This window comes from Anopheles funestus, chromosome 3RL (assembly GCF_943734845.2).
Source record: "Anopheles funestus chromosome 3RL, idAnoFuneDA-416_04, whole genome shotgun sequence".
Lineage (NCBI taxonomy): Eukaryota > Metazoa > Arthropoda > Insecta > Diptera > Culicidae > Anopheles > Anopheles funestus.
The window spans coordinates 42,693,568-42,721,358 of record NC_064599.1 but is presented as its reverse complement, the minus strand read 5'-3'; the positions used below and the strand labels follow the sequence as shown (position 1 = coordinate 42,721,358).

At 43.9% G+C, this 27,791-nt stretch overlaps 6 protein-coding genes across 12 annotated transcripts; 3 read left to right on the top strand and 3 right to left on the bottom strand.

Moving 5' to 3' along the window:
• Positions 1 to 730: 730 nt before the first annotated feature.
• On the bottom strand, positions 731 to 7,305 carry LOC125771862 (nucleoporin Nup188). The gene is made up of 6 exons (XM_049442957.1): positions 7,131 to 7,305; positions 6,787 to 7,006; positions 2,726 to 6,724; positions 2,366 to 2,653; positions 1,903 to 2,289; positions 731 to 1,835 (listed from the first exon to the last, which is right to left on the bottom strand). Exons 1-6 carry the CDS (start codon positions 7,154 to 7,156, stop codon positions 807 to 809), a joined length of 5,949 nt encoding a protein of 1,982 aa, XP_049298914.1. The 5' UTR covers positions 7,157 to 7,305; the 3' UTR covers positions 731 to 806.
• A 310-nt stretch (positions 7,306 to 7,615) lies between these two features.
• Positions 7,616 to 11,712, top strand: LOC125771898 (N-alpha-acetyltransferase 60). Of its 3 annotated transcripts, none has more exons than XM_049443055.1 (5): positions 7,616 to 8,352; positions 9,244 to 9,541; positions 9,598 to 9,839; positions 9,909 to 10,019; positions 10,161 to 10,294. In XM_049443055.1, exons 1-5 carry the CDS (start codon positions 8,333 to 8,335, stop codon positions 10,177 to 10,179), a joined length of 690 nt encoding a protein of 229 aa, XP_049299012.1. In that variant the 5' UTR covers positions 7,616 to 8,332; the 3' UTR covers positions 10,180 to 10,294. The 3 variants fall into 3 exon arrangements, with proteins under 3 accessions (XP_049299012.1, XP_049299010.1, XP_049299011.1); XM_049443053.1 differs by having other exon boundaries at positions 7,621 to 8,352; positions 10,145 to 11,712; XM_049443054.1 differs by having other exon boundaries at positions 7,832 to 8,352; positions 9,619 to 9,839; positions 10,145 to 11,712.
• Positions 11,713 to 12,031: 319 nt separating this feature from the next.
• LOC125771869 (exosome complex exonuclease RRP44) lies at positions 12,032 to 15,240 on the bottom strand. The gene has a single exon (XM_049442989.1). It carries the CDS (start codon positions 15,014 to 15,016, stop codon positions 12,131 to 12,133), a length of 2,886 nt encoding a protein of 961 aa, XP_049298946.1. The 5' UTR covers positions 15,017 to 15,240; the 3' UTR covers positions 12,032 to 12,130.
• Positions 15,241 to 15,345: 105 nt separating this feature from the next.
• LOC125771913 (biogenesis of lysosome-related organelles complex 1 subunit 6) lies at positions 15,346 to 18,115 on the top strand. The gene is made up of 5 exons (XM_049443077.1): positions 15,346 to 15,484; positions 15,571 to 15,693; positions 15,775 to 15,859; positions 17,323 to 17,409; positions 17,476 to 18,115. Exons 1-5 carry the CDS (start codon positions 15,471 to 15,473, stop codon positions 17,590 to 17,592), a joined length of 426 nt encoding a protein of 141 aa, XP_049299034.1. The 5' UTR covers positions 15,346 to 15,470; the 3' UTR covers positions 17,593 to 18,115.
• LOC125771892 (protein KTI12 homolog) lies at positions 15,874 to 17,195 on the top strand. The gene is made up of 2 exons (XM_049443042.1): positions 15,874 to 16,818; positions 16,894 to 17,195. Exons 1-2 carry the CDS (start codon positions 16,063 to 16,065, stop codon positions 17,176 to 17,178), a joined length of 1,041 nt encoding a protein of 346 aa, XP_049298999.1. The 5' UTR covers positions 15,874 to 16,062; the 3' UTR covers positions 17,179 to 17,195.
• Positions 18,116 to 18,151: 36 nt separating the features above from the next.
• Positions 18,152 to 27,449, bottom strand: LOC125771876 (major facilitator superfamily domain-containing protein 6). 5 transcript variants are annotated; one of them, XM_049443006.1, is made up of 8 exons: positions 27,338 to 27,414; positions 22,673 to 23,004; positions 22,068 to 22,243; positions 21,173 to 21,967; positions 20,936 to 21,105; positions 20,564 to 20,867; positions 20,292 to 20,469; positions 18,152 to 18,448 (listed from the first exon to the last, which is right to left on the bottom strand). In XM_049443006.1, exons 2-8 carry the CDS (start codon positions 22,737 to 22,739, stop codon positions 18,357 to 18,359), a joined length of 1,782 nt encoding a protein of 593 aa, XP_049298963.1. In that variant the 5' UTR covers positions 22,740 to 23,004; positions 27,338 to 27,414; the 3' UTR covers positions 18,152 to 18,356. The 5 variants fall into 5 exon arrangements, with proteins under 5 accessions (XP_049298963.1, XP_049298961.1, XP_049298959.1 ...); XM_049443004.1 differs by lacking the exon at positions 18,152 to 18,448 and having other exon boundaries at positions 19,573 to 20,469; positions 27,376 to 27,449; XM_049443002.1 differs by lacking the exon at positions 18,152 to 18,448 and having other exon boundaries at positions 19,573 to 20,469; positions 27,338 to 27,443.
• Positions 27,450 to 27,791: the final 342 nt, after the last annotated feature.

Here is a 27,791-nt window from a genome sequence, read left to right as displayed (position 1 = left end):
TGAACTTGGACATTTCACTGGCTTCTGTCGGAATATCCTTAACCACAGGATCCCACACTTTCGAGATAAAATTGGACACAGACTTTTCAAGTATCGTAGCCAGTCCCGGCGAACTGAGGCGGACTGATCTATATATAACCTGTCGATTGCTATGTTTGCAACAACTTGATTACTCCATTGATAACAAACTTGATTACAGATCACTGAAAATGACGCATTCCATAAATCGAATAGAAATCGATCCATTCAACACCGGATAGATTTAAATTGTGGTTGATCACGTAGAGTTTTTCTGTCTTGGTTAAACTTCCAAACTTGACTGTGCCTTAAAGTTCACAGAAGTACGATATAAAGTAGATACTCCAAGCTTTCTCGATCCAAATCCTCTTGAGAAATGATAGTGATATCTGATGCTGTTCTGAATTGCAAAGTTATTTCGTAGCCATATTGATATTAACGGTTACATATTTCCGTTTCGATTGATTTTGGTTCGAACGACAGTAGCCTTCTTTATGCACGGTTTACTTGCAGTCCCGGCACATGTGGCCTAAGTCGAATTTCTTTATTTTCTGATCATTGCCATTGGTATCATTTCTATTGTTTCCACATGATGCTGTATGATCCTCAAAGTAAATAATTTCTTGGTGATTCCATCATCTTTTAATCAAACTCCGCTTCCAATTCAGAAATTCTTCTACGACGGCCAATATGCCACAACTACACCAAATAATACTGAATGCATTTTACAAAATTTTATTCGAAAAAGAATCTTTACAACAAGCCACAATGCTCTGCACATTTTTTCTTTAGTTGTCACTTTGTCCTATCATAAGCAACACGTTCGATAGGAGATGAATGTAATCTTCCTCCACCATCTGTACATGCGACAGACCGGTAAAGCGTGGCTCTTGCGGTTCGAAAAATATCGGTTCATCTTCTGGTTCCACGTAAGCTATGCTTTTGGCATTTTCATTATTTAACCCATCATCAAACATAACTCGTTTGATGGAAGCAGATGGCGATGGTTTAAGGATGCCTCGCAGCACCGGTGTTGAAGAACTGCGGCCAACATCTTGACCATGGGCACTGCCGGCAATCGGGCTCATTACATTACCGCTCCCAGTGGCAGATTGTTCAGTGGCACCTTGGTGTTGTTGCTGCTGTAAGTGCATTTTCCGCACCACGTTAATGCGCATCGAATGTTGTGCATTAGTTGTGCTCGTTTGTTTTTTCGCTTGCTGTGAAGCTTTCGATCGACCGCTGGAAGTTGAGCTGGTGGAATGATCTGACATGTCCGCATCCATACTTCCATCGTCAGCTGAAACGTACGGATCGTTTACAATCGGTACTGTGCCGTGCTTTTTGCGTGATAGAATGCATTTTGCGTCCTTCAGTACGCGCTTTTTCACGAAATCATGGAATATCAGCAGTTCCGAGCTTAGTTCGCGCTTGATTAGCTGCTTCTCGCGCTGGGAAAGGTTCGTATCTTTCAGCGCAAACAAACTCTGCGATGTCAGTAGCGTTAGAACGTACTCGAGTGCACAGACACATCGTTTACTGTCCAGATGTGTGAGCAACTCGTTCGAAAGCGTAATGGCATTGTTGGACGTGTAACTGGACACGCTTGTCATTGACAGTGTTTTTGCAAATTGTGCCCTTTTGCCGGTACGAGACACATCCGACGTTGATGCTGGAGACGTTGCTCCTCCTAATGCCGATCGATTTGCTCGTGATATAAGTCCCATAGTAAGTGTACCATCCGTTGTATCGTCTTGTTCCGGCTCTTCATTAGCTGGTAATTCATTCAGCGGTGTTTCATTGAAACTATAGTGTTGCTATAGAATGGGAAATGAAAAATGATTAACCTGTGGCTATGGTACTCATCTTCGCCAATTCACTTACCAAATTTAGAACCTTTGTAAAGATGCAAACCGCTTGCAGCAACGACCCAAAGCTCAGCTGCGAATAATTATCCGTGCTAAGTTTCGGCGCTCCAAACTGTATCTCTATCAGTGGACACCACTGGCTCGGTATAAACTCGACATCGCACAGTAGTGCCAACAGCGGAGGACTAAAGCAGAGCAAACATTTGCCGCACAGGGTTACTATCTCGATAAGATTGTTCATCGCATCGACCAGCTCGTCGGATGTATCGATAGCGCTTGGATCCATCTCCAGATCGGACACGATAAATCCAACACTGTCCGCCATTCCCGTTGTGAGACGCTTCAATATCTTCGGTCTGTACAGTAGCGAGATGCAATGGTCCATAAGAAACTGGATACATCGCTGTGTGGAAATAAAAACAGAACCATACAGATTGACTATTGACCGTTGCGCTTAGTTGCTTCCGTGCGTATCTTACCATAAGGTTCAGCAAACTTTGGCTATGTTCGAGACGCCACTCCTTTTCGTACGGTACCATCGTGCAAAGCAGTTCGAGCGTTTCAAGGATCAGTACGAAAGCGCTTGGTTCGAGCGATTGTTTGGCAAGCATAAGCGAATCCATCAGGTATTCCTCATGAATACCAACGAAGAAGATAGTATCGCGTAAAAATCTATACCCATGTTTGCTCAGCAACGCTCGTACCAAGTGTATACCTTTGGAGTAAATCGGCCACCAATCTTGCGTTTGCCATTGTGGTTGCGTTTCCTGGAAAGAAAAAGGACACATCATTGTATAACAAACCAACAATGATACAACAAGGAAACGGATGTAACTCACGCTTGCCATAACATACGGACGCTGCAGCAATTCTTTCGGTGGCAACAGCTTCAACCACAGATAGTCTCCCACGTCACTGTACAGCAATTCTTCCGAGCATTGGCTTTCGGCAAGCAAAATCAACAGATTTAAAAGCTCAGTAACTAGTTTCTTTCGCGCATATTCTGGTAACACCGTGCCCGTGATGCTGAGCAAACGTTGAAAAAGCTTTCCCTTAACAAACCAGCTAACCCACCGTGTGGAGTTGGGTTGTACCGACGGTGAGCCTGCCCCCGGTTGATCAAAACTTGTGGTCAATTGCTTCAGCAAATTGATGGCTAGCAGGAGCGAATTGTACTGCTTGCCTTCGTTCGTATCGCTTCCGGTTTTTGCCTTCGTACCGTGAGCCTGAATTGCCATTTCAAGGGCATATATTTCCTCCCCAGCAATGTCGACGGCCGAGCGCGTTATTTCCGCAGCAATCGTGCAATTGTGCAGCAAACGATCGGCCTGCATTTCGACCGTTTTTATCCCAATTGCTAGCAGCGCTTCCTTGGCCCTCTGATGTATATCGCCGTAAGAAACAGCCAGCAAGCTAAGCAACTTTTCCGCCCGTATCAACATCTCGTCATCCTTGTTCGGGTCCTCGGTGTACTTGTGGTCAAAATCGGACAGTACGATCAGATACAATTCGGAGAGCACAATCAGTGGCCGCATATCCTGTGTCTGTTCGATGCGTTCGACCAAAGCCGCTAGCAAACGTTCGGCAAGATACGTTTTGCAACGATCGGGCAAAGATATGCCGGGCTCCTTTTTACGCACGATTAGTACCAACAGATCCTTGAACGATTGTAACCGTCCTAACCAGTCGGGCGTTTGATCTGCCTCACTACCAGCACCGCTGACGCTTGCATTTCCCTCGCTGCCATCTTTGTCTTTGTGGCGCCGTGTAGAAGCATTCGGAAGATCAAGCACAATATCAACCCAGCGCGAGAACGTGCCGTAAGTTTGTGTGAATCGTTCGAATACTTTTGCCAGCTCTGGGTCCATTTTAATGCCAGCGGCTGAATTAGCGCGAAATAGCTCAATCCCAAGGATGTTAAACAGTTGACTGTACGATCGCATATTGCTCGCTATCTGGTCGCTGAACAGAGGATTGCAGAGCGATGACCAGAAGTTTGTTTTCTGAAGCTGACTCTTCACAAGCGCTTGCATGTTGTTTTTCCAAAGCGCATGAAACAATGACATAATGCGCGACAGCAACGGGCTGGCAAGTTTGGCCGGATCGTTTGAAATGGCTTCGAGGAACTCTTCCATGTACGTCGGTATGCCATCGTTGATCATCGTTTTTGGGCGACCGCCTTTTCCACTACCGCCTGATGTGGCCGTTGACCCACTACCATCCTTCGCCATCAGCAACCGTCGGTCCGGTTTGCCGTAGTACACCTTAAAGAACGCTTCAGTCAGTCCCGGCTGCTTGTGAACGCACGATTCAACAAACTCCAGCACGGCCAGCTTCAAATCGTCACTTTCAATTTCGTCATGCAATCGTTCCAGGAACGTGTGCCGTATCTGGTCCGGTTCCATGTCCAAGCAAGCTAACAGGGACATACGAAATTCGATCGCAAATCTTCGCAGCAAGCGGCAGGACAGGATGGGCAGTCGCGGGTTAAAAATGTTGCTCATGTATCCCGTTACCATCGGAATGATGCGTAATGTATCCCGCTGCTTCGGTTGCGTGTAAATCGCAGATTCCAGTGGCGATAGGTCGTACTCGTGAATATGCTTTTTTAGCCGCAGTATTTGCATCAGTATCGTCATCGAGTACTGAATCATTAAATTCAGTTGCTGCTCGGGAACGAGCATCCAGTTCGATTCGCGCTCCATCACCGCCTGCAGGTATCCGTTGCCGAGACCAACGATCTTTAGTAGCACCAAACCATTGTCGCGGTTTAGCAAACTGTACACGCACGTATCTCTCAGAACGCGACGCGCATAATCGCTTTCCAGCTTCTCTTCGCTTAGCTGCAGAATTTCGTAGATGTACTGCACGACGGATACCAGCACGCGGTACCGATCGGAACCAGTTTCGTAGCGCCAGTTGTTTGCGTGCGGCAATACTTCACGCAGCAAAAATATTGCGCCCGGTAGCTCCACGCCGAACACATTATCGCGGCCCAGCTTGGTGTACGTTTTGAGAAAATTAAAATACGCCATCAGTATCGGGTAGCGGCCAGCACTGCGTTCCACATTCATTAAATAGTAGCCGACCAGGCTCGAATCGTACCCTACCCCGTTGGCGTAGTCCTGGTAGGTAAGGTTCGCATTGTTAATCGACGGAAGAATGTTTAGATTGATGATGCGCGTGTATATTTCCTGCTCGAACAGCGGCACCAAAGCGGTGCATACGTTCATGCATTGCACCAGCAAGTCGATCGGTGGATTCGGAACGGCCTTGAACTTGAGCAGCACGTCGAAAACCATCTCCGTCGGGTGCACCATCTCCGAGCTAATGTCGTACGGTTGCTGTATGCGTCTGACGGCTACGGCAAGATACTTTAATCCGGCCGCAATCCGTTGCACACGTTCCGAGTTGAGGGTGCTCGTTGCTTGAGCATCTTCAAGCAGTTCGTTAATTTCGTGGTGTAACGCGTTGAAATAGTTGTAACTGGTGCTGAAGTGGACGTACGTGCGCTGATTTTGCATATCGCGCACGATCAACTTCGTTCCACGGGCGATGGTGAAGTTAATCTTTGTGGAAGGTGTGTAATCGTGGCACAGAATGAACTCATCTTCGTTCGATGTTGATGCTTTCCGGATTTCGTACTGATTGCGACCAGTGTAGAGTTCCGTGTAGACGGGTAACTTTTCCAACAGCCCCTGTATGTAACTGTTTTGCGTTGATCCCGCCGTTGCCAATGCGTACGCCACCTTCGATAGTGGTGTAAATTCGACGGGAAAATGTTCCAGACAGATGTTAAAGAGTGCTCGAATGGGGTGATCTTCTAATTTGCAGAACTCCGTAGCGATTGTGGGTGAGGTGAGCAGCTCGCTAAGCAGATCGTAAATGTTGCTATGATGCGCGATCGATTCGTCCGCATCAAACAGTTGGCACAAAAACCCGAGATGATTAAAGATGGATTTCCGTACAATGCGTGCCGTTAGGCTTTGATCCTTGAACATTGGATGCGATACGATCGCGTGCAGATATTCAAACACGCCCAGCTTGATGGCTCGCGATCCCAGCTGCTGGTAGCGTCTGGTCGTATCCTCATCCTCTACCGTATGCTGTAGACGAAAGTTGAACAACATCCACACAAGCAGGAGAGGGCCATGCTCGGGAAATTGGTGGAGCGATACCATCGGTCCATCCAGCCCCGACACCACGCGCTCGATCCAGTCGGCATCATCGAACTTGTCGGACAGATCGAGAGTGCGGAAAACAAGCGCTAGCTCGTTGTAGGTAATACGCTTCACCAGCTCAGAATGTATCTCAGATCCGGGATCCAAATATTCCTGCTGCTTGCCGAACGAATGCTCACGGAATAGTTTAAACAGTTGTTCCAACTCTTCCGGACTAATGCCACTGTAGTGCACAATCAGCAACAGAATCTGCAATATTTCGTTCGTTTCCCGCAGCCTTCGTTCAGCGCAAGCGACCCTCGTTTGGCCGTGCATAATATCGGTGGGGATAGTTTTCTGCGTAGTTGGCGGATCGGCGATCAGGTGCGTTAGCTGTGTGAGGTATGATTTTCTAAGCGCTGGTAAACCCATTCGCTCCACCACCTCACGATACTCCTTCGAGTATGGGTGCGTTCCCGAGTGGAAGTATTCCAGCATGTTTTTCATCACCTTCAGTTGCACCATTCGTTCCAGCGTGTGGTATGTCCAGATATCGTGCAACAGTTTCACCATCGATGTTTCCGTGGAAATGTACTCGGCCAGTGCGGTGGCCGCCCCACGATACTCGTTCACCAAATAGTAGCACAGTATTTGCCATGATTGCACGGCATCAATGTCCTGTTTGGTGAGTATAATGAATATGCCGTAAAGCTACAACTTTCCCATTATGTCTCACTTACCAAATATTGATGCAATTTGTTTGCGAAAGGTTGTAGCTTCAGCTGGTTTCTATCTTTGATTAACTTTTGCAGCTTTTGCTCCGATGCTTTGCTTGGCTTTTTGTAGTGCAGTATACCGTCGACCAGTTCCTTGGACACTTGAAATAGTTTCTCTTTCACATCCGCATTCGGTGTGCCGTAGTGTATGCCAGAAACAAACTGCCACAATTTTCTCCACTGGCTAGAAGGATGAGGTTTGCAACACAGTGGACATTGAATCAAACGAGGTTATGTTGACGTAAACAAAGCCAAACGGGCGGCAATCATGCATAACACATATCTTTCCAATTATCCATCCTACTTACATGATATCTCCATTGATGTCGTCCATGGTGTGTATCGTGTAAAACTAAGACTATAAAGCAATGAATGTAAATTGATCAAAATAAGTATTTTTTAAATAACGTATCAAAGCGCTGTAAACGACGAGCGCAACCCGGCTGCTGAAACAATCGAACAAGGTATATGGGTCACCTACAGGAAGGTGAGAACAGAGTGTATTTTGACAGCTGAAACATGTGTGAAGGGGTGACTACACGTTTTGTTGAACTATTTGAAAAGTGTCTGTCATAGATTTCATTTCAACTGGTTTTGGGCAGAGACGATCTTGTAAACAATTGTAGCAATACAAAAAAAAAAAACAAATTAACATCAATACGCGAAAATAGATTGTCAATAACTCAAGATAAAAGCAGACATATTGATTGAATTTTTAAATTCCATGAAGTTGTTTGAGTTTAAAGCTCAACATTACTGAAGAATATTAATGACTTTGTTGGTGGTACTTTTTTCGGAACATTGAATTTGTTTCGCGATAATAGATTAGATCACGTTTATGCAGGTATATCCGCGGTCTAATGATTATGTGCGATAACGCGAAACCATATGAATCTTGAAATCCCCAGCCGAACACCTGTTCTTCGTTGCATTTCACCATCAGATGACGTCATCGTGATTTGTGTACATAAATCAAACTAGAGAAACAGAGAGACAAACAACATCACATCAAGTTGTGCATCACCCGATATGGACAGTCTACGGCGGGCTGCAAAAATCCAAAACAAGGTCAACTGTCAAGCCACTCTCACTGTATAGAATCGAAATTTAATTGATTTTGATTAACTGCTCAACCGCAGCATAGTTTTATTGGCCGCGAAGGACTCCAAATCTTGTGCTGCATCGAACAACGTTCCCATTGAAACGGTGGATTGCGAGTATAACGAACAGGAAACCGTTGATATCTGCTGTGCATCAATAGTAAAAAAATATGTCATCAGCATCAAGAAGATTGTGATTGTGCTGCGAGACGACGGTGTGTGAGATAATAAATAGTGTTACGATGGGCACTCGAAAACGTCTGGCTGAATGTAGGTGCATACGATACCATAGGAAATGTGCTAACGGTAGCGCAGCGTGAGTTCAAAGAGTTTCCAAGTGCGTGCAAAAGCTTCCGCCATAGAACGGTGTGCAAAACGACAAGACGTGTTCGGCCACAGCAACTGCTTCGATGGCTCAATCATTTACTTGGTAAGAATAATACTGTTCATTCCTTTGTTTCTACTTGCATACAGTTCTCTAGGAGTGGCTCAACGGTTTAATTTGTACGAAATTAAATAAAGCTACATCCAGCCTTCCTGTCCAGGTAGCCGCTGGCTGCCAGGTTTTGTGTGAAATTTCGCTGTGCTGCAGTATTTGTTTACCTTTTGCTGCAAAGTAAAAACAAGGAAGGAACGGGGCACATGCACGCGAGAAACGTTCCGCTTACGCAGCAGGAGAGTAGATTTCAAAACTATTCGAGCAAATATTTGCCCATTAAACACGGGTCTTTGTTACGGCGTCGACGTGAGCAATGTTCAACTCTGGCGCTGCGCTCGAGAATGCAATTAAGGTTTATGGGCGGTTGCCTGGCAGCCTGCTGGTGTCGTCAATGTTTGCATAAATCGGAACTAACTGATAATGCACTCCCTAACACCGAGCGGGAAGGCAAGTAAAGGCGTTCAATGACCTATGTTCATTTTGGGGAACACGATGGTGGTACATCGGTGTACCTTGTAAAGAACGCTATAACTATATGAATATTTTATGGCATGAAACTACAAGAAATGTAGTTTCCCAGGTCAAATGGAAATGAAAAACACTTCCCGGCCGTAATGAGCTGCTAACGCGTTTGCAATTCCAACTCACCAACAGTGTTATATTACATGGCTTACTGTGGATTGAATATCACATGTGCGATGTTCATTGAAGTGTTTCGCTACGTTAATCTTATCTAGTAGGTAGTAACGCTTGTGGTGCGCACTGCACATACCACCACATCCGGTTAAAAGTTTCGTAAGCTCCCTCTCGGCGAAGGTCATTCTAGATATGGTGTGTAATGTCCGTTCATGCAATAATATGTACGGTTTCTTCTCACCGTAGGTTTCCAGTGAACCACCTTGGCAGCACAAAAAACAACGAGCGTCTTCATAACTCATACGAATATCCGTCGGTACCACTGTGTTCAGCGAACGATGTGCAGCTACGCTTTCTCTGCCCGGACGATCTCGAGGAGGTACGGACCTTGTGTCAGGATTGGTTCCCCATCGATTATCCTCTTTCGTGGTACGTGGACATTACGTCCAGTACGCGCTTTTTCGCGCTGGCAGCCATTTACAACTTCAGCATCATTGGGCTAATCGTGGCGGAGATCAAATCGTACAGCAAGCTTAACAAAGAGGTAATCTGTTCGTATCGAGTGTGGCACGCTTGTTTCGTAACGTTACTCGCAAATAGTGCGCTTTGTTCCGTCCACAGGATCGGGGCATTCTTCCGGAATCGATGGGTCGGGATGCAGAGATTGGGTACATTTTGTCGTTGGGAGTACATCGAAAGTACCGCCAAAACGGTATTGGTTCGCTGTTGCTCGATTCCCTAATCAACCACCTAACGACTGCGGAGCGGCACAAAGTGAAGGCAATATTTCTGCACGTACTAACCACGAATCGTACCGCCATACTTTTCTACGAACGAAGAGGGTAAGTTAAAAGATTCGACCAGGAGCGTATGATTCACTTGGCTCACTCACTTTCCTTTGTGCATTTTAGGTTTGTCCTTCATTCCTTTTTGCCTTACTACTACTCGATACGCGGTAAATGCAAAGATGGTTTCACCTACGTGTCCTACATTAATGGGGGCCATTCGCCATGGAGTTTATAATATCCTTTTCAAATGTTTCAACTAATCTTGTTTGTGTGTTTTTTTAAATTTGTTTCTTTTTTAAAGAACTTTTTATTATGAACTTGTTTTTCTGTGTTTATATCTCCTTAACCACCAACTTTACCGATTATTTGAAGTACTGGTGCTCGCAAATTCTAACTGCCGGTGGACTTTGTCCGTGGATCTGCGGTCGTATGCGGACGGCGTTTCGATGGGTATGCTACCGTACGGTCGGACGATTTAACCTGCAGCAGGATGAATAGATCAACGGACGATGCCTGAGTGGCCACTACAAGCAAACAGTTAACGTTTCATTTCCGGGTCGAGTAGATTTTGTACCAGCACCATGCTTCCATCGTTCATCGTTTTGTCGGTCGTCGCACGTGCGATTATTACCCTTGGAATTCGTTTAGTAAACCTTTTTTTAAATATGCAATCCTCAACAACCACACCAATGCTGGATCGCGTACGTATCATGCGTATCGGTGATCGATTTAACCAAGCGTTCATCCACTAGAAAGCGCGCTTAACATGCTTTAGCTTTCCAACTTTGCCATCCTGTTTCGATTAGGTTAATTTGTTACGCTCAGGATATATTTTATATGCGTTTGTTTTTGTTGCGATTAAGCAAACGAAACGCACCGATGATGGTCTCTTTGTCATATCAGTAATCAGTAAGCATTTTATTTGTGATATTACATTCTTCATCAGCTGGCCGAATGATTCCGCTAAAGGAGACAACTAGTGTGTAGGGACGATAGTGAACAAAAAAGAAACATATTTTGTAACAGCTGTACATAAAAAAACGCAAAACGACCAACAAATTGTCACAAATCGTGGAAAGACATACAAAACGGCTAAGTCACCTATGTCAAGAGGCGCATGAGGGGAAAGGAAAATAATGGAAAGTAATATAAAACAAAACAAAAAACGTTATAGATATTTTACACATGCATATTACTATATAAAAGCATATTGAGTGGATAGTATAGGGCACAGAATCGCACATGGTTTTTAAGCTATTCAAATGTTTTCACGTGTGGTTTTTGAATGATTTTTTGGTAATATAAATTACGCGCACTAAAGGAAAGGACAAAGACAATTAGTTGTGCATGCTTGCATATATAGCGAAAGTTACACGTTAATTACAGAAGTTCGTTTGTTGAGTTTATTTTTTAAACAATTTACACATTTTTGATGTTTTATAACTCTCCTTCAAATGATCCATTAATGGAGCTGGATGTTGATCGATGACAAACACCGTGAAAGTGGCTTTTTTTTTAAATTAACTAATGCGTTGAATTGTGAAATGGTGGTAGGATTCATCGATGGTCCTTTGAGATGCATTAAGAGACAGATGTTTAAAATTTTAAAAGAAAAAAAGCCATAATAATGTTTGCTGCGGCCTTCCAAATGCGAGCCTCTTTAGTGAAACCTTTCACGAACTAAAAAGACAACTTGACCACGGACACAACACAAACGAAACCGGGCGCAGATATGTATATGCATGTGTGTTAACATCTAAGATGATATTTATTAAACCTAAGCAAAACGAGCAACATAAAAACAAACGAGACATCCTCTGTGGGGGACTGTGAAAGACAAAGGCAGACAGTTTGTGTATGGTCAACAGGAACTGTTTAGTTTTCAAGTTATGCCAAAAATATAGTATAATTAAGATGTAATACACAACTTATTTGGTTGCTTTTTGTGTAGAGTAAGTAATGTAAAAGGTTATATAAAACAGTATGAATCATAGCTGTTTTGAAATCACATCTGTGAGCATCGTACACACGGATCGGATAATATGTGGAATCAAGCCACAGTGTGACCATTTTTAGTTCTAAGGACCCAACTACCATTCCGCCTCCAACAAGTTTGATCCGCCCAGTGGACCAAAAGGATACGATGGTTGGAATATGTGAATTCAACCTGCTGGAGTCGTTGGACCTGACCACGTGAAACGATGACGTGTTTAATCATGAACGGGAAAACAGGAGACAAAAGATAATTTTTGTGAAAAAAGGACGAACAATTTTTTTGTTATTTTATTACGATTTATTCAAAACCCCCGGGTGTACGGCAGAAACTTCTTACATCAACATTCGACTTACTTAGCTTTTTTACTCTTCTTCGATTTCGTAGGAGTCTGATCGCTTTTCCTTTTCGGTGCTTCATCTTCCATGCCGTCTGGTTTTATGCTGAACCCTTCAATGTATGGTTCCACCAGTTCAAACACAAGCTTCTCGTGCTGCACATTTGTCGAATCCAAGCTTAACCGTACTACGACGGGATCGAACGCCCGGAATACGACATTTCCACAACGCTGCGTCTGTCGTTCTTCGTCGTACACGAACCGTACGCCCGTCTTGATTTCTTCGTTATTTCGCCCCGTCACGTAAATCGTACCCTCGAATCCATACTTTGGCACCAGTATCTGGAGGGCGTTCTTCCGAATGAATAAGATGTACGCTTGCTCATCCTCCGATCGCTTGCGGAAGAACAGATGAGTGTGTAGAGCAACAGACGCTCTACCGGCGTACTGCGCCATTCGGTTGCGGTAGTTTAGATTGTTGCACAGGTTAGAGTTAATCTTTTTGTCCAGCAGCTCTGGGTAGGTAGAATCAGCACCGATGCAAGCCGCTAGCAGACGGTGCACAATGATGTCAGCATAACGACGAATCGGAGACGTAAAGTGGGTGTAGATTGGAGCCGCCAGACCATAGTGGAAAAATTCATCCTGCTGCAAAGTGCCACTGATGAAGTAGACGGCTTGCATCATGCAACGCGTGGCCAGTATGCGCAGCATGGTGTTGAAGTATGGATTGTCGCGCTTTACTGCATTGTCTAAGCTGGTTGCCAGTTCCTTACCGCTTGTCGTTACAATCTCAAAGCCCTGATGCTGTGCAGCCTTAACCAGTGGCTCGTAGTTCGATTGGGGAGGACACGGATGGCGACGTAACATCGCACACTCGGGAAACTCTTTTTCGATCTTCTCCGCTACCGAAACGTTCGCGAGCAGCATGAATTCCTCCACCATCGAGTTCGTTTCCAGCAGTTGCTTAGCCTTCACGTCGATTGGATCATGCGTCTCGCTATCTACGTGGAAACGAATTTCCGGCGAAGCCAATACCAGGGCCCCTTTCTCCGTGCGCCGTTTTTTCAAGATTTTAGCGAGGCTGTTCAGCATTCGCAATGAAGTGGCCACCTCATTGGTTTGCTTCGCATCATCGATGATGATTTGTGCCTCTTCGTACGTGAGTGCATTTTTCGACTTGATCACACTTTTGTGGTACTTTGTGTGCTTTATGTTTGCCTCATCGTCCAGCTCCCAGATACAGGAAAATGCGAATCGTTCCTCACCACCGCGCAGCGAGCAAAGGTTGGAACTGAGCAACTCCGGCACCATATCGATACGCTTATCGACCAAATAAACGGTTGTGGCTCGACCCGCAGCTTCCCGGTCGAGCGCTGTGCCCGGTCGAATGAAGTGACTAACGTCCGCAATGTGAACTCCCACTTCAATGTTCCCATTAGGTAGGCGGCGTGCGTGCAGCGCATCATCAATATCCGTACATCCGGGCGGATCCACTGAGCAGATGGTAATGCCACGCAAATCTACACGGCGCTTTAAATCTTCATCTCTGATTACCCATGGCATCTGCGGCAAGCAGGCGAGTACATCCTCCGAGAAACGATTGTGCGGCACGTCATGCTCCAGCAAAATAACTTCATTTTCCGTTTCCTTCGAACCGATCGGTCCGAGAGCACGCACGAAATGACCCTGTGGATAGCGCGAATGTCGTGGCCACTGGTCTATCGCAACTATGATACGCTGGGATAAGAGCGTCGCTGCCTGACGCGTTTCGATGCGAATACGTGGAATTTTCCGTTCCGCCGGTACAAAAATGTGGCGTGTTGAGCCCTGGATATGACTGGGTATCAGTATTCCACAGTACTGGCGCCATTTCCGTTTAATAATGCCAACTATCTTTGCTGTTGGTTCACGCTCTGCCTGTGGTTTCACGCTGAATGTCGGATCCGGTTCTACCATATCACCCGGATCGTTCTGTTCATCCACTAGCACCACATCGCTCGGGGCTTTCCATTCACTCTCGGGCAGCATTTCGATGGCCACTACATCCCCATCGACGGCACGGTTCAGATTCATACGTCCCTGAATGAGTACCGCTTTCTCAATGCCTTCAACCCGCACATACCCTTCGAGGTAATTTTCTCGCGATGCCAAAAAACCACCCTGCATCAACTTTCCATTCTTGATGCCTTCGTGCACCTGCATAACGGTCAGATGCGATGGAAAGAGTGGATCTTTCGATGCGCAAACTACCTCACGCTGAGCAATCTTGTCAAGCAGATGAGCGTAATTCTCCTTAGCAGCTTCCATGTATTCGGCAGCGGAACACGTGCTCAGACCGAGGTCGGCCGCTTTGGCCCTATTATCTGCATCGTCCGATAGCAGTACGATACGAATATGTGCATTTTTTCCCTTTTCCTGACGTAGATGTTTCTCGTACCATTCCGTCGCCGTTCGTATCATACGATCATTTCGATCGTTTGCCGATTCACCGGGCATACGCTCCACGTACGTATCCTTGTGATGTTCGTTGACGAAGGTGTAGAACTTTCGCTCTGGATTAGACAGTATCGCCCGCAAACGCTTATAAATTACTGCGCTCCGATGCTTCACCTCATCCAGCACCGTGTTGAGAATGATCACGTTCTGGATTGCACTCTCCTCTAGCAGATCCATCTGGTAGAGTATAATATTCGTATCCAGCAGCAGATAGTGCGGAAAGGTAAACCGGTCGCTTACGGATTTCGGAACGTCCTCGAGCAGTACTGCATTCTCTTCCAAAGGGCACTTATGGCAGACTGCAGAACCGCACCAGATATCATCCCGCAGGTAGTGCTCGCGGACAATTTTCAGAATGTTACCGCGCTTGGTTTTTTTCATAAACACTTTGTTTGTCAACATGGTGCTAGTTTGCCGGTGCAAAACGTGGTCTAGCGAACAAGCCCGTCTGCTTCAAATGTAATCAAACTAAAGCAACTATGTCCTTCTGGACTGTCAGGAATGGAAATAATTTACGATAACTGACAAAACAATAGAGGGAAATGATGTACTTTAGGCGTGTTTTGGACAACAATTTACACTACTCCACAGCTGCGTGAAGTTCGGCGTATTGGACTGTGCTAAACGTCAAGCTGTATTTCGGCTTCGTTCCGTCTGGAGATGTTTTAACGTACGCAGCCACAAACAATGCAGCCATGCACATACCTTTGCAACATGTACACCTTGTGTGTCATCATGGATGTAAATAAACACAAAAATCGTCCTGCATTCCGATAATCTGTAATCTATCGCGGTTATCAGTCCAAAAAAGAGGCACAATTACAACATTCCAGAGCACCAACCGACTCGCACGATCATGTCTGAGGAAATGTAAGATGAAACAATTGAGCATATTTAACCAGATGTGTGATTGGTTTCCATTTTTCCTCCCTATCGCGGCTGTATATACTTTTTAGCTCCGACAGTGAAAGTCAGGACATCCAGGACCATAACGAAACAGTCAGGGCACTATCGGCTGGATTGTTGCAGATCTACGAGCCTAAGCTAAAGGAAGTTAAGGAAAATTTGAAGGAACTAATGTGAGTCAGCGGTGACTGCCGGTGCTTATGGTGCTGCAAGACAAAGAGCCTGAATAATCTCGAACTATGTTCTTCCCACAGAAACAAACAGAATGATCTACAAATAGCTATGACCAGTGAAAAGAATGCTTTCTCCAGTCGGCAGATACAGGAAGTGAACGAAATGGTAAGCATGTAGATTTAGCCATTTAGTGGAATGCGTACCACCAGTGGGTATGTTAATTTATACTATTTTTGTTAAATAGTGGATAACACTGTTAGTGATAGTGTTTGGGTGAAGTATAAAAAGTTTGTGGTTCTCTCGTGTTACTTATCAATTTAAGAAAAATGCGTGATTTAGTTTGCAAACATTTTCCATCAGTAAATTGAATGTGTTTATGCAAAATGTTGCTTTTGTTCCTACGTCATAAATCCATTCCTTTGTTGACGTCTCAACAGAGCAAACTGTCAATGCGCTCACGGTGCAATCGACAGTGTTTACTTTTGCATCGAAAGTGTTGCTTTGAGCAGAAAATTAACAAAATCACCTTAAAAAAGTGGCGCAACATGCCTCTTATTGTCATCACCGGTTTACCGCGCAGTGGGAAATCATCCCGCGCAAAAGAGTTGGAACAATATTTTACCGACAATGGTAAAGAACCCGTCCATATCGTGTCTGAAGCGGACTGTATTGCACGGTCCGGGTACGGTGTGAAGGAAAGCTTCACCGATACGACGAAGGAAAAACAAATCCGAGCCAGTCTCAAGTCGGAAGCGATGAAACTACTCACCAAAACATCGCTGGTCATCCTGGACGGAACGAATTATATTAAAGGGTATCGGTACGAAATCTTCTGCATGAGCAAAAACGCTCGTACGACCCAATGCACGCTACATTGTGCCATGACCGTTGAACAGCGGGATGCTCGAAGAAATGAGATTGTACAAAGTCTGACCACCAGTGGGAGTGATCTGGATGTCGATACGTTTGATGCCCTTTGTCAACGGTATGAGGAACCGCAGGACAGCAGCCGTTGGGATCGCCCGTTGTTCACCATTTATGGTGAGGAGACGCTGAATCTTATCCAAATCAACAGCGCTTTATACGACCAGGCACCGTTGCCACCGAATTTAGCCACACAAAATGTAAGGTTATATGATACGGATTGTGTATAAAGTGAATGCTTAAATTTTTTTTATATTCTTGCATATTCCATCCAGATGCCACTTAGTGCAACGAATTTTCTTTTCGAGCTGGATAAAACAACGCAAACAATCATCGATCAGATTGCTTCCGCTAGGAAAATTGGCCTCGACGGCCCCGTAGAGATTCCCCAGGCGGGAATGCGCGCGGAAGTGCCGTCCAGTATGAGTGTAGCGCAGTTAAATCGTCATCGAAGACAGTTTTTAAATTACGTTAAAATGCATACAAACGTTAGCTCGGATATTAGTAAAATACCGGCAATTTTTGTACAATTTCTCAATACGAATACAAATGGCGCTTAAACTAGCGTTTAACCAAATGGCTGTCTGTGGTATTATTTTTATAGTTTGTACGAGATTTGAATGCTGTTTTTTATTCTCCTGTAGAAAATGTTTTTTATTCTTCTTTTTTAATTATTCATATATACGTTCAATATGCTTTTCCAGGTGCTGAAAACCAAAGCGTACAAAGATAAGGTTTCACGCATTAAAATGCAGATGCACCAAATCCATCAACGGACAAAGAATCTCAGGGTAAGGTTGTTCACATATTGAAAAAACAAACCGTTGTCACTAAATTATTGCACCTTCCTTCCGCAGTCGAAAGCGTTGGAAATTCAGGAACTAAAAGTAAACCAATGCGCAACAAAGCTGCAACAGTTGCATTACGAGGAATCGTTGGTGGCAAACAGTAAAAGAACACCGCGAAAATCATAATCGCCTGCTCCAAAATGGGATGATGCTCAAAGCAGTAGGAGAAACCTCGTGCTAACAGGACCCCCCCACACCCGTTGGCCATCAAATCGCATTTAATTGTTCTTTAAATACAGGCCGCTGGGACTATTGTCCCATCGGTAGGATTAAAGACAGAAGTGTAAAACGACAGCTGTCTTCTTAACGAAGCAATCTTAACAATTACAAAAAAGCAACGTGGAATGGAACGAATAGTGAGAGTTATTTGAAAGCGCTAAACATTTTAGCAGTTTCATTCGAAACGAGTGTAAACCGTGCCTGAAGGAATCGCTGTGGCCCATCGCTGTTGGAGACTGTGCGTGTGTGTGATTATGTGCATGTGTGTACCATATTGCCAAAAGCAAAATCAGAGACGTCTCCAATATTTTAACTTCCCCGAAAATGGAAATATGTTTTTCGCCGAGGGTGCTGTCCCGGCTGGTACACACTACGCATACATCATAGCGAACGGAAACAATCAAATAAAATAAACATTTAATCAAACGTACCCAGGTGTAATCGAATTTTTTTATGTTATAAGTTTTTTAAATTTAAGTTTACGTTTATTCTGTCAGTGCCTCTAGTAGTAAATATAGTAAAAAAGTGTCACTGCAATAGTGCCGACATACCCGTTCACGCTAAAACACACGCGCACACACTGGAATGTGTTTCACTGTAGAATTGATTATGGTAAATGTAAATAGTCAGTAATTTCAAACGAAACCGAGTCACACATATCCAACTGTGTGCTACTTCTGATAGCTGCCACCGGCGACAATAGGTTGATCGTCCTCTAAATTTTCCAGCGCCTCCTTAGGTGGTGCGTATCCTGGACGAGTTTCTGAAACGTGAGCAAAAACGGACCGGTTAATTAAGAAGGAAATAGTCATAGCAACGGTAGGAAAAAGTAAACTAAGTTAACATGCTGCATTTCATGCAAGTTAAATCCGACTCATAGATTCATGCAGAAAAGCGATGTAAGAGAGCAAGGAACAGCTAGGAAAGGGCACAAAACCATCAGTAACAGCTAAACAAAATAATAGTTAAGTTGTGTGTGTGTGTGTGTGTTTTTTTTTACTAAAGCACTTTATAAGAGGCAGCCACTACCAGAGCGAATGGGGTTCAGTTTTCTTTTGGGATGTCGCTGGCTCATTGTAAATGATACCGCTGATGTACGCTTACGATGGGTGGCACGTGCTTTCACGTTGGAGTGTGCAACAAAAGGTAATTAAAAACAAAAGGAATTTTTGATTGTGGTTAAATCTCTCAACGATATGCCGCCTTGTGATGATAGAAGCTCATGATAGATCATGTGTTTGAGCGGCAGGGTACGATTATTTACAGATATATAAAAGTGCGTCGTAATCAGCGTGATACGGTTCATTTCATTAGAGACAATGACAGCGTTATTACAATGTAGCCGTTACACACCATTATTGCGAGGATCGCTTATCATCTTCGTACTGTGACAGCAGTGGAAGGTGGCAGCCATTGCGGTTCAGTGCCCATTTAACTGTAGCATGCATCCCAATCATGACCCAGCTGCAATAGGGACTAGGTGTCTAGCTTGTGCCCAATAGTTTCACTACTTAAACAGTTCTACAGAGGAAGCACTAAAGCACAACAAGCAACGCACTAATGAAGGAAAATCGAGTTGCTGAACAAACATTTTTACTATGGAACGCACCTTTTTTTTGCACAGTGGATGAATTAGCAGAGGCTTGGCATAAATTGTGTTGATTGTTGCAAAGACGGCAAGGAGGACAATGTTTGCGAATGTAATGTGCTATTTGTACTGTGTACTGCCGTTAGCTTCTAGTGAAGCCATCTCCCTTATATTCGCCACATTTTTGGCGCCATAACAATAGTGTTATTGTTTTCTTTGCGTTTTGGTGGTCCGTACATTCGGTTAGCAGTAAGCTGCATTGCCAGGCCGTAAATGAATTACTCACTCGTCATAAAGAGTACGTGAAGAATACAATCTCGCATTTATTATTTGTACACGCTATTCTACTAACTCATAGCAGTAAAGGAACGCTGTGAGCGCCAAAATTATGGAAAAAAAAAACAAAAATGCAAACTTATCAAAAATAGTAAATATTCACCGCAACGCAAATGAACAGTGTCGGTTTTGTGGTCTCACTTTGTAACGTAATGTTTTGTTCGCTTCTGTAGTCTTTTCACACGTTTGTATTGAGGATTTAGCAGTATGTGGGATAGGATCAATATGGCAATGGTCCATATGGTGTCAGTATGCTGACGAAAAATACTAGCAAACAGTTATCTTTCGCAAACCCTGTTTGAATTTACACTATGAAGTAGAATTTTAAGAAAAAAAAAGAACGAAACGCATCAATTTAATGGCACTTCATATAATTGCCCATCGGATACTACAGTTGTTTTGCCATTTGACGTGTTCTTTTCCGAACACGTCTCGGGCACGTGATGGGTAACGTTTCCATTCGAGGCAGTCTTTGAATCTACGTGGCTACCATTGGCATGGTGTAGTTGCGCTTTTTCCTCACCATCGTGTAGCTCCTCCTGAACGGTCGATTCCGACAGGATGGAGTTAGTTTTGGCCAGCTGTCCATTCGAGACACCATCCCCGCCTAACCCAGATCCATGCGTCCCATTTTCCTTTAGCTTAACGCCCGTTAAGCCATCCACTTTCTGTTGTTGCTTACCCTGGCTGCCGAAACGATCGGTTAGCTTCTGGACGGCAACATGCAGCACGAACAGTATCAGAGCCGCTATACCGAACGCACGGAACGTGGAGCTACCACCGATGCGATGGAAAAGGTTGCCAGCCAACAAGCTGCCCAGTGATACGCCGACACCCTCGAAAACTGCACCCACGAGTCCCTAAACGAATCCCGGTGGAGAAAAAAAAATCATTCATTAGTGGTTGAGCGTTCCGGGGGTGGTTTTTTAGCTTTTTTTCTTCCGCTTGACTAACCTGCATTGTGGCCTCTGTACCGGGCGGCGCCACTATACTAGCATAGGATGCCATCGTTGCATAGAACAGCCCAAAGGTGATACCATTCATAAACTCGATCGGTATAACCCACCAGGGATCGGTGAGCAGCGAGTAAAGCAGGAAACGCACACCGAATCCTAACAGTACCAAGCTCATGGCATGAATGTGGCCAATTTTTTTCAAAATCCACCCGGAAAGGAAAAAGAACGGTAGCTCGCCGCCGAACGTTTGAATCGACATAATTATTCCTTCCAGCGTTTTAATCCACGTCGAATGGCCACATCTGTTAAATGAAAGAGAGAGAGAGAGAGAGTTGCAATTCGCTCTGGTATGGTTTGTTACCATGCTTACCCTTCTTGAACACTTGCAAGATCCTCCAAGTGCCAGAACAGGAAGTTCCAAATTAATGCCGTTCCGAAACCGATCAGTACACACCAGCAGAAGAATACCACAATGCGGAAATTGACAAATATTTTGCCAACGTCCTTGAGGATGTTAGTTGAGAGACGCGTTTGGGTGTGCTGAATTCGGTGAAAAAGGAACATTTTATTGTAGTATCGATAAAAGTTCGCTCCAGTTACTGCTTACCTGCAATTTCGAGGAGCATAGCATATCGAACCCAATCAGTACGATCGTCATGTAAAACACGATCGTGTAATCCTTCGCCAGCTTACCCTCCGACAGTGTGTCTACGAGAAAGCCGGCAAACAGTGAAACCGTGCCCCAGCCAATGGAACCCCACAGTCGCTGGTTTCCGTACAGATGGGGCTTATCGCCAAGCATTTCAAAACAGATTGCATCGCCAACGCTTACGACGACCGCCATACCGGCCCAGCTGATGATGAGAAACAGGAAGAGCAACCAGAACTGGTACAGTCCCGTCACTTCGCTGTCCGCAATTTTTGAATGTGAGATGGCGCCCATCACCTGCTCGCTGTTGCACTGCATCTGACAGCTCGTCCGGAAGTCAGTCATGTTGGACGGACAGTAGAGTGGTACCCGATTCCCATCCATTTTGCCTTCGCGCAACATAAAGAACAGACACTCATCGACCAGATTAATGTGGTTGTTGGGTACAACACCCGTCAGTCTTAGGATACGGTCGGTGGGAATGTTCTTCTCGTCACAGTACGTCGACACATTCCAGTACTTGCACACTGTGTCCCACATCCACGGTTCCGTGCGACACTCCATGTCGCAGAGCATCGAACCGTTGTTTTCATTGTTGGTAATACTTTCCACCAGACAGGAATCGATACTGGTACCATTTTCCGGACAGTACTTCAGATCGGCTGCTCCGTTGTGGCAATGGAATGTTACAGTCGAGTCCTGAGGGATGGCCGGTATGAACATGATCAGAAAGAACGGAACGGCTGTTAGAATCTAAAGGAAAGGGACAAGAAACGATAAAAACCAAAAGAAAAAGATAAGATTACACGCTTTAACGAGGTCACAAAAAATTGGAACTGGATTTGGAATTTACCTGAAAGATCAGAAACAACAGCTTCTGGCGCTGAAACCGATCGGCAATGATGCCGAACAATGGCTTCACCAGCATGCCCACGATCGGCAGGACCGTGTAGATCGTTCCGACGATCACCGTCGAGAAGCCCAGCTGCCGTACGAGTGTTGGCATAAAAGGCACTACCGGAGCCGTTCCTGAAAGCAGACGAACAGTCACATAGTGATAGAAAAAGGTTGTCTTGATTTCGTCACATCCATAGCGTGCCGGGTTACTAGACCACGTGTGATTACAGTGATCGGTGATAGTTTGAGCCTTTGTGCTATTTGGGAGTTAATCGCATCGTAATGGTGAATTTGGACAACTAGTACTCCTTACATAATTGTTGTATTCTATTTTAAATCATTCTTTCCTGCTGTTTTCACTCGTTTACCACAGCTAATGAAGTACAACTGTAGGTAACGAAAATAGCTCTTCAAAGTGTTGTAACATCGAAATTCTTCGTTTCGATAGAGAACCACCAAAAACCGGTTTAGTGTCGTAAATCATTACCGCGCACCTGGAAGCCGGATTGTGGATCTTCTTCTGCGTACGGGATGCATCGGCCATATGAAGAAAATGCTTACCTGCATTGAAGAGGAAGTAGTGTGCCTTCATGGGCAGTAGTTTTTTGTTAATCTCGAGCTGCACCATTTTGGATGCCTTATTCCTGTTGCTTCCAATATCACTAGGTCTCGTTCCGATGCGAAAGCAAAACTGCACACGACAGTGAAATGTAATCACCGCGGCACTTCGTTCGACTCCACTTAGCTACCGGGTCTGTCCGACGATGGTTTGCCGGCTTTGGAAAAAGAAGCGGTTCTCGATGGTTTCACTTTAGCAACGACACGGCACTGTTGTCACTGTTTTCAGTTCATTTTTAGCGTGTACTCTATCGGGCGCAGCAACAACTGTGCGACTGTAAAACACATAAGCGGATTCTTTAGCATATGTGCAACCACGTTTCCTGCGACCGGCAGCCACACACGTTCGATGCGATTTGTTCGGTTGCAATCTTTACAGCTTTCAGCTTTGTTTATGTTTTGCACGCGAATATGCAACAACACTTTTGCGATCAATTAATGGAGCGTCGGCAGCGGCGCACCGGCAACAATACGCACATATGTAACAACACGAAACACACACGGCGGCGAGAGAGTCAGGACTGCATCTGTGTGGCCAACCAAGGTCCCTTTAGGAGACCAGGTCGAATATTAGCGAGTTTTGCCAAAATTCTTCTTCAGATATTTTGACATAAGCGGGTAGGGGTCTTAGGTTTACAACACTGGTTTTATGTGTATAGTCAATGTGTCATAATGCATAACAAAATAATGATGGTAAAATATACATATTATTCAAATCATTGGTACGAAATTGTTATTATTTTATCGATGTAAAATTTGTTTGAAGCATGCAAATATTTAAACATGGATTTTAACTTCTCTCTATCTCTCTTTTTGCCTTAACGTCCTCTAAGGCCAGCCAGCCATTTCTGACTTATTAAACTTATTTTTACCACGTAGTCGGATAATCAGTCCTTGCTACGTTTCGGATTAGATGTAAACTTATTTTACTTTAATTGATGCATGCACAGGGGGTGCAGTAGAAAGCTTCTTTTCCAGATGGGGTGTTACGCTATACCTGAAGATGTGCGGCCTCAGCACGGACTTCGTTCGCCGAGATTCGAACGCCGCGACACTCAATTTTCACTCACGTTCCTTTAGAAGGTGCTCATTCTACCGCTCGTTTTGAATATGAGTTATTTTTGAAAAAAGTGAATCATATGACGGTTACGTTCGTTCCGGTAGTATGAAAGAAAATCCCTGACGTTTTAAGTTGCGGATTCGGGTAGAATTTGCACATTCAATTACGGTTGTTCGAATAAATGATGCAATATGTTGCACATAGGTCAATGTTTGATGATTTTTATAATCTTGATAGCATTTTGTGTGAAAAATTTTTTTTTTCGAGAATCCAAAACATTTTTTATGGGAACTCTACACGAAGCTGAATTATTTATTAACCCTTTGCACTCGAGCGGAGCCGGTCCGGCGGCCAGTCGATTCTAAGTGCCAACTCGAATTCCGACGAAATTCGACTGAATGGAAAGCTGCACGTGGAATTAAAAGGGACAAAAAGGGACATGTTTGTTGTCTTCAGTATGTAGATGAAAAAAATAGTGAATTTGTATTACTTGTATACGCTTGAGTGTTTATAAATGCCTTAAGAGTACCTGTAATATGTTGACCTAATTTGACCGAAATCGTCTCGAGTTGCCGGTTGCGCAAGCGAAAAAGGCGGAAAAATGTTAAGTAAGGTTCATGATTAAAATGAATTTTAAAATTTCTCTCCTCTTGGCTTTAACGACTTTACAGGTCACGCCGGCCAGTTCTGGCTTACTAGACTTATTTTACCTCGTAGCCGGATAGTCAGTCCTTGCTACGGGGGGACGGTCCGGATGAGATTTGAACCCGGTCCTGCCGTGTGCTATATTAGTTTTGTTATTTAATACTTACAATCATAGTGTTGATACTGTAAAATGATTTCCTGTTTAGGTAAAGCAGGGGACGATCTTTCGGTTTCCTAATTTTTACATGAGTTCCTTCTACGCACATAATTACGTCTTCAGTCCCGCTTTTCATAAGGAAATAATCCTTAGATTCTTGTCCTTCTTATTCGTTCATAGCTATGTTTATCCAATCCACAACCAATGAGTGACGTGGTTGTAATGCGATTGCGATATGAAAATCTTTTCCAACACCATGTTGGTATCTGCCATTCGCTAAAAAAATAATGCATGCTGCTAATTTTTCTTCTTTTGTAATTCCATATACTCTTTGCGCATCAATCGAAAAATCGTGACCATCAAGCAAATCCATGAAAATAGCTTTGGAAATACGAAAGTTATCAACGAATCTGCAATGTAATATCCAAGTATGTAATAAACGGCAAGAAATTAAATCATCTTTGCGTACGCGGTTTAAGTCAAAGCAAGAGGATTAGAGTTATATCGAAGATTCCTTCTAAGTGTTCGTAGTTTCTGCTTCGACTCGTTTTCTGCATTAATGGAGTTATACAGGAACTGCATTTCAAACCGAATATTTTCACTATCAGCAATTTATGAAAGGTAAACGAGGCGCTCTAGGTAAAACACAATTAACAGCAAAGACAGGCTTATTTTTTTACAAGGAAAAAATTTAACTTGCACGACCAAGTATAAACGATAGAAAAACATATTTGAAAGCACAGACATGCAAACCTAGAAATATCAGCACTTGAGCCGTGAAGTAAAGACGTGCTTTTAAACGTCATAGCGCTCTTATTTTCGTGAGCGCCGAACGGATTTCGGCGAACGAAGTCGATGCTGAGGCCGGTGATATGCGTTTTCTTTTTTATGCTGTATATGGCATTTATAGGTATACATGTTTGGAGCTTTCAAGAATAACTTTAACAAGATCAACCATATCGAACGTACCCTCCAGCCACCTTATCCCTTCAACATTTTTACCTAAAATGCAAATAGCGTTGCAATTTAAACAGTCAGTGTATCTTTGCTTAGGTATTTGGTATGCTGTCAAACGCCCCCACCCTTGTCAAACGATGTCTTCTTGTTTTACGTCTTCTTGAATGTCAAAATGCTCTACATTCCACCACCTGGTCTTTTTAAATAGCCTTGGTGGCCAACGATCAAGTTTACTCGTGTACCTATATTCTTCTGTGCAATTATGCAACAGACTCTCCTCTCAGCACTAGCGAACACGAACGCATTCGACGTGATGCAGTTGACAGTTGTGAAGTAGGGCACAAGGTTACAGTGTTCGTCGGCCAGCACAATGCATGCACGGCTCAACTTTGCCTTTTTAACATTTTATTTCAATATTATAGATTTACCAACTGCTTGTTTCATGCTACATTTAATTTTTGTAGCTATTTTCGATAAGAATTGTTGCTTGGTAAAATGTTTAAATTTATGTATTTGATAAAAAACGAAAATCTATAATTTAACTGAACTGAGAGTTTATTATAAATCACACGTATGTATGTAACAGTTTGCATATTGTAAGATGTATCGTTAATTCAAACATTTTTAAGAACTGGATTCAAATTTACACGTGCAGAATTACACGTGGGCATATGCTAACCCTGCAATGGAAATTTTGACAACCCTTATTTCCATCGCACGTGCTTCTTTTGTTGTCGGAAAACCGTTACAAACACAGCGAGAGGTAAACGACGTTTTTACATGAAATTAAATTGCTCATGTTGATTGCCCGCGATGTTGTTTAATTCCAAACTAAAAAATGTTAATTTAGCTTTTCACTGTTTTAGTATTTTGTTTGCGCTCCGTACCGGTTTATTAAGGTACAGAAAAAATAATTGAAAGAAACCGGTTGATAATTGCTTATGTAGCTTTCGTTGTTGATTTGCAAGAACCGTTTCGAAGGTAGCCATTGTTTGAAAATGTTGTACTTTCGCCAGATTAGTATTTGATAGTCAATAATTACATTATAATAAAGCAAAAGAAAAACATTTATCAAAACAACGAGTTTTGTGCACGAGTCACTATACATTCTCTCAAGATTTGTTTTTTTTCAAATGCACTAAGATGCTTTTATTTTTGGCGTAACGAATCACACGCGCAGTTTGTTTTACGTTTTGCTACAACGTGTTGTGAAACGATTGGACAGACTTCGGGATACTGTGGCAAAAATAATTGGAATGCTAATTGGTGGCATCTGTTGCATTCCGTTCCAATCGGGAAAGAGTTCAAACAATCTGCAACCGTTGTTAATCTGGAAGCATGTTTTAAAAGTAAACTTTCCCTTACTCGCTAATCCACGCTTGTTACTAGACAACCGATAAGAAACCAATCGCTTATGCCACCAGCACGAGAAGCGTGTAATTGTGCGATCGGATAAGCCATCGGTGGCTTCACTATCAGCAAATGGCTATAAATGATTGAATATATGAAGTTGTAAAACATTCGTATGGTGAACCGGCGAACGATAAGCTTTTCCTAACAAATGTAACCACGTCCAAAGATCGCTGGCCCGAGCGGCGACCCTCTAGCACTCGTGTGATCACCATAAAGACTAATTGATCGCTCAATCAAGCGGCTACTGTGTATGGACGCGGCTAGAAATGAACGCGTGAGATCAACTACGAGGCGACCCTGAGGATGGTCAAACACCCATCCCTCAAAAAGCGATCCCAATTAAATGAAACTGTTGGCCAATGTACTGAAAGATCACCGTCGTTTTCAACGTCACGACACCACTTGCTAACACACCGGAGAGCCTATGCACGAACCGCGTCGTATCGCGTCTGTCACCGTACTGAAACCGACCTGCACAGATTCATCCCGTGCAATCCCCGTTGGTCTATGCGTCCAGCGGTTATCGGCATGTAAGCAAATAAGAACAAGCAATCTAGGCAACAGCGCCTCCATCGATAAGATTGCTGCTGTACGGAAATCGCGTCATACACAGCTTCATCACCGTGCGCGTGATTGTTTATGTGTGTGTGTGTCGCTCCATGTGGTTGATAAGAGAAATGCACTTTCTTGTAGGGATTGGCAGCAGAAATAGAAGAAAATGGGCGTTAACCGATTGCAGATGCAGTGCAGCTCGTACACCATTTGTGCATTCTGTATGCTTCTTTAATTCAGTATATCTGACTCATTTCGACAATCGCTTACAGCAATTA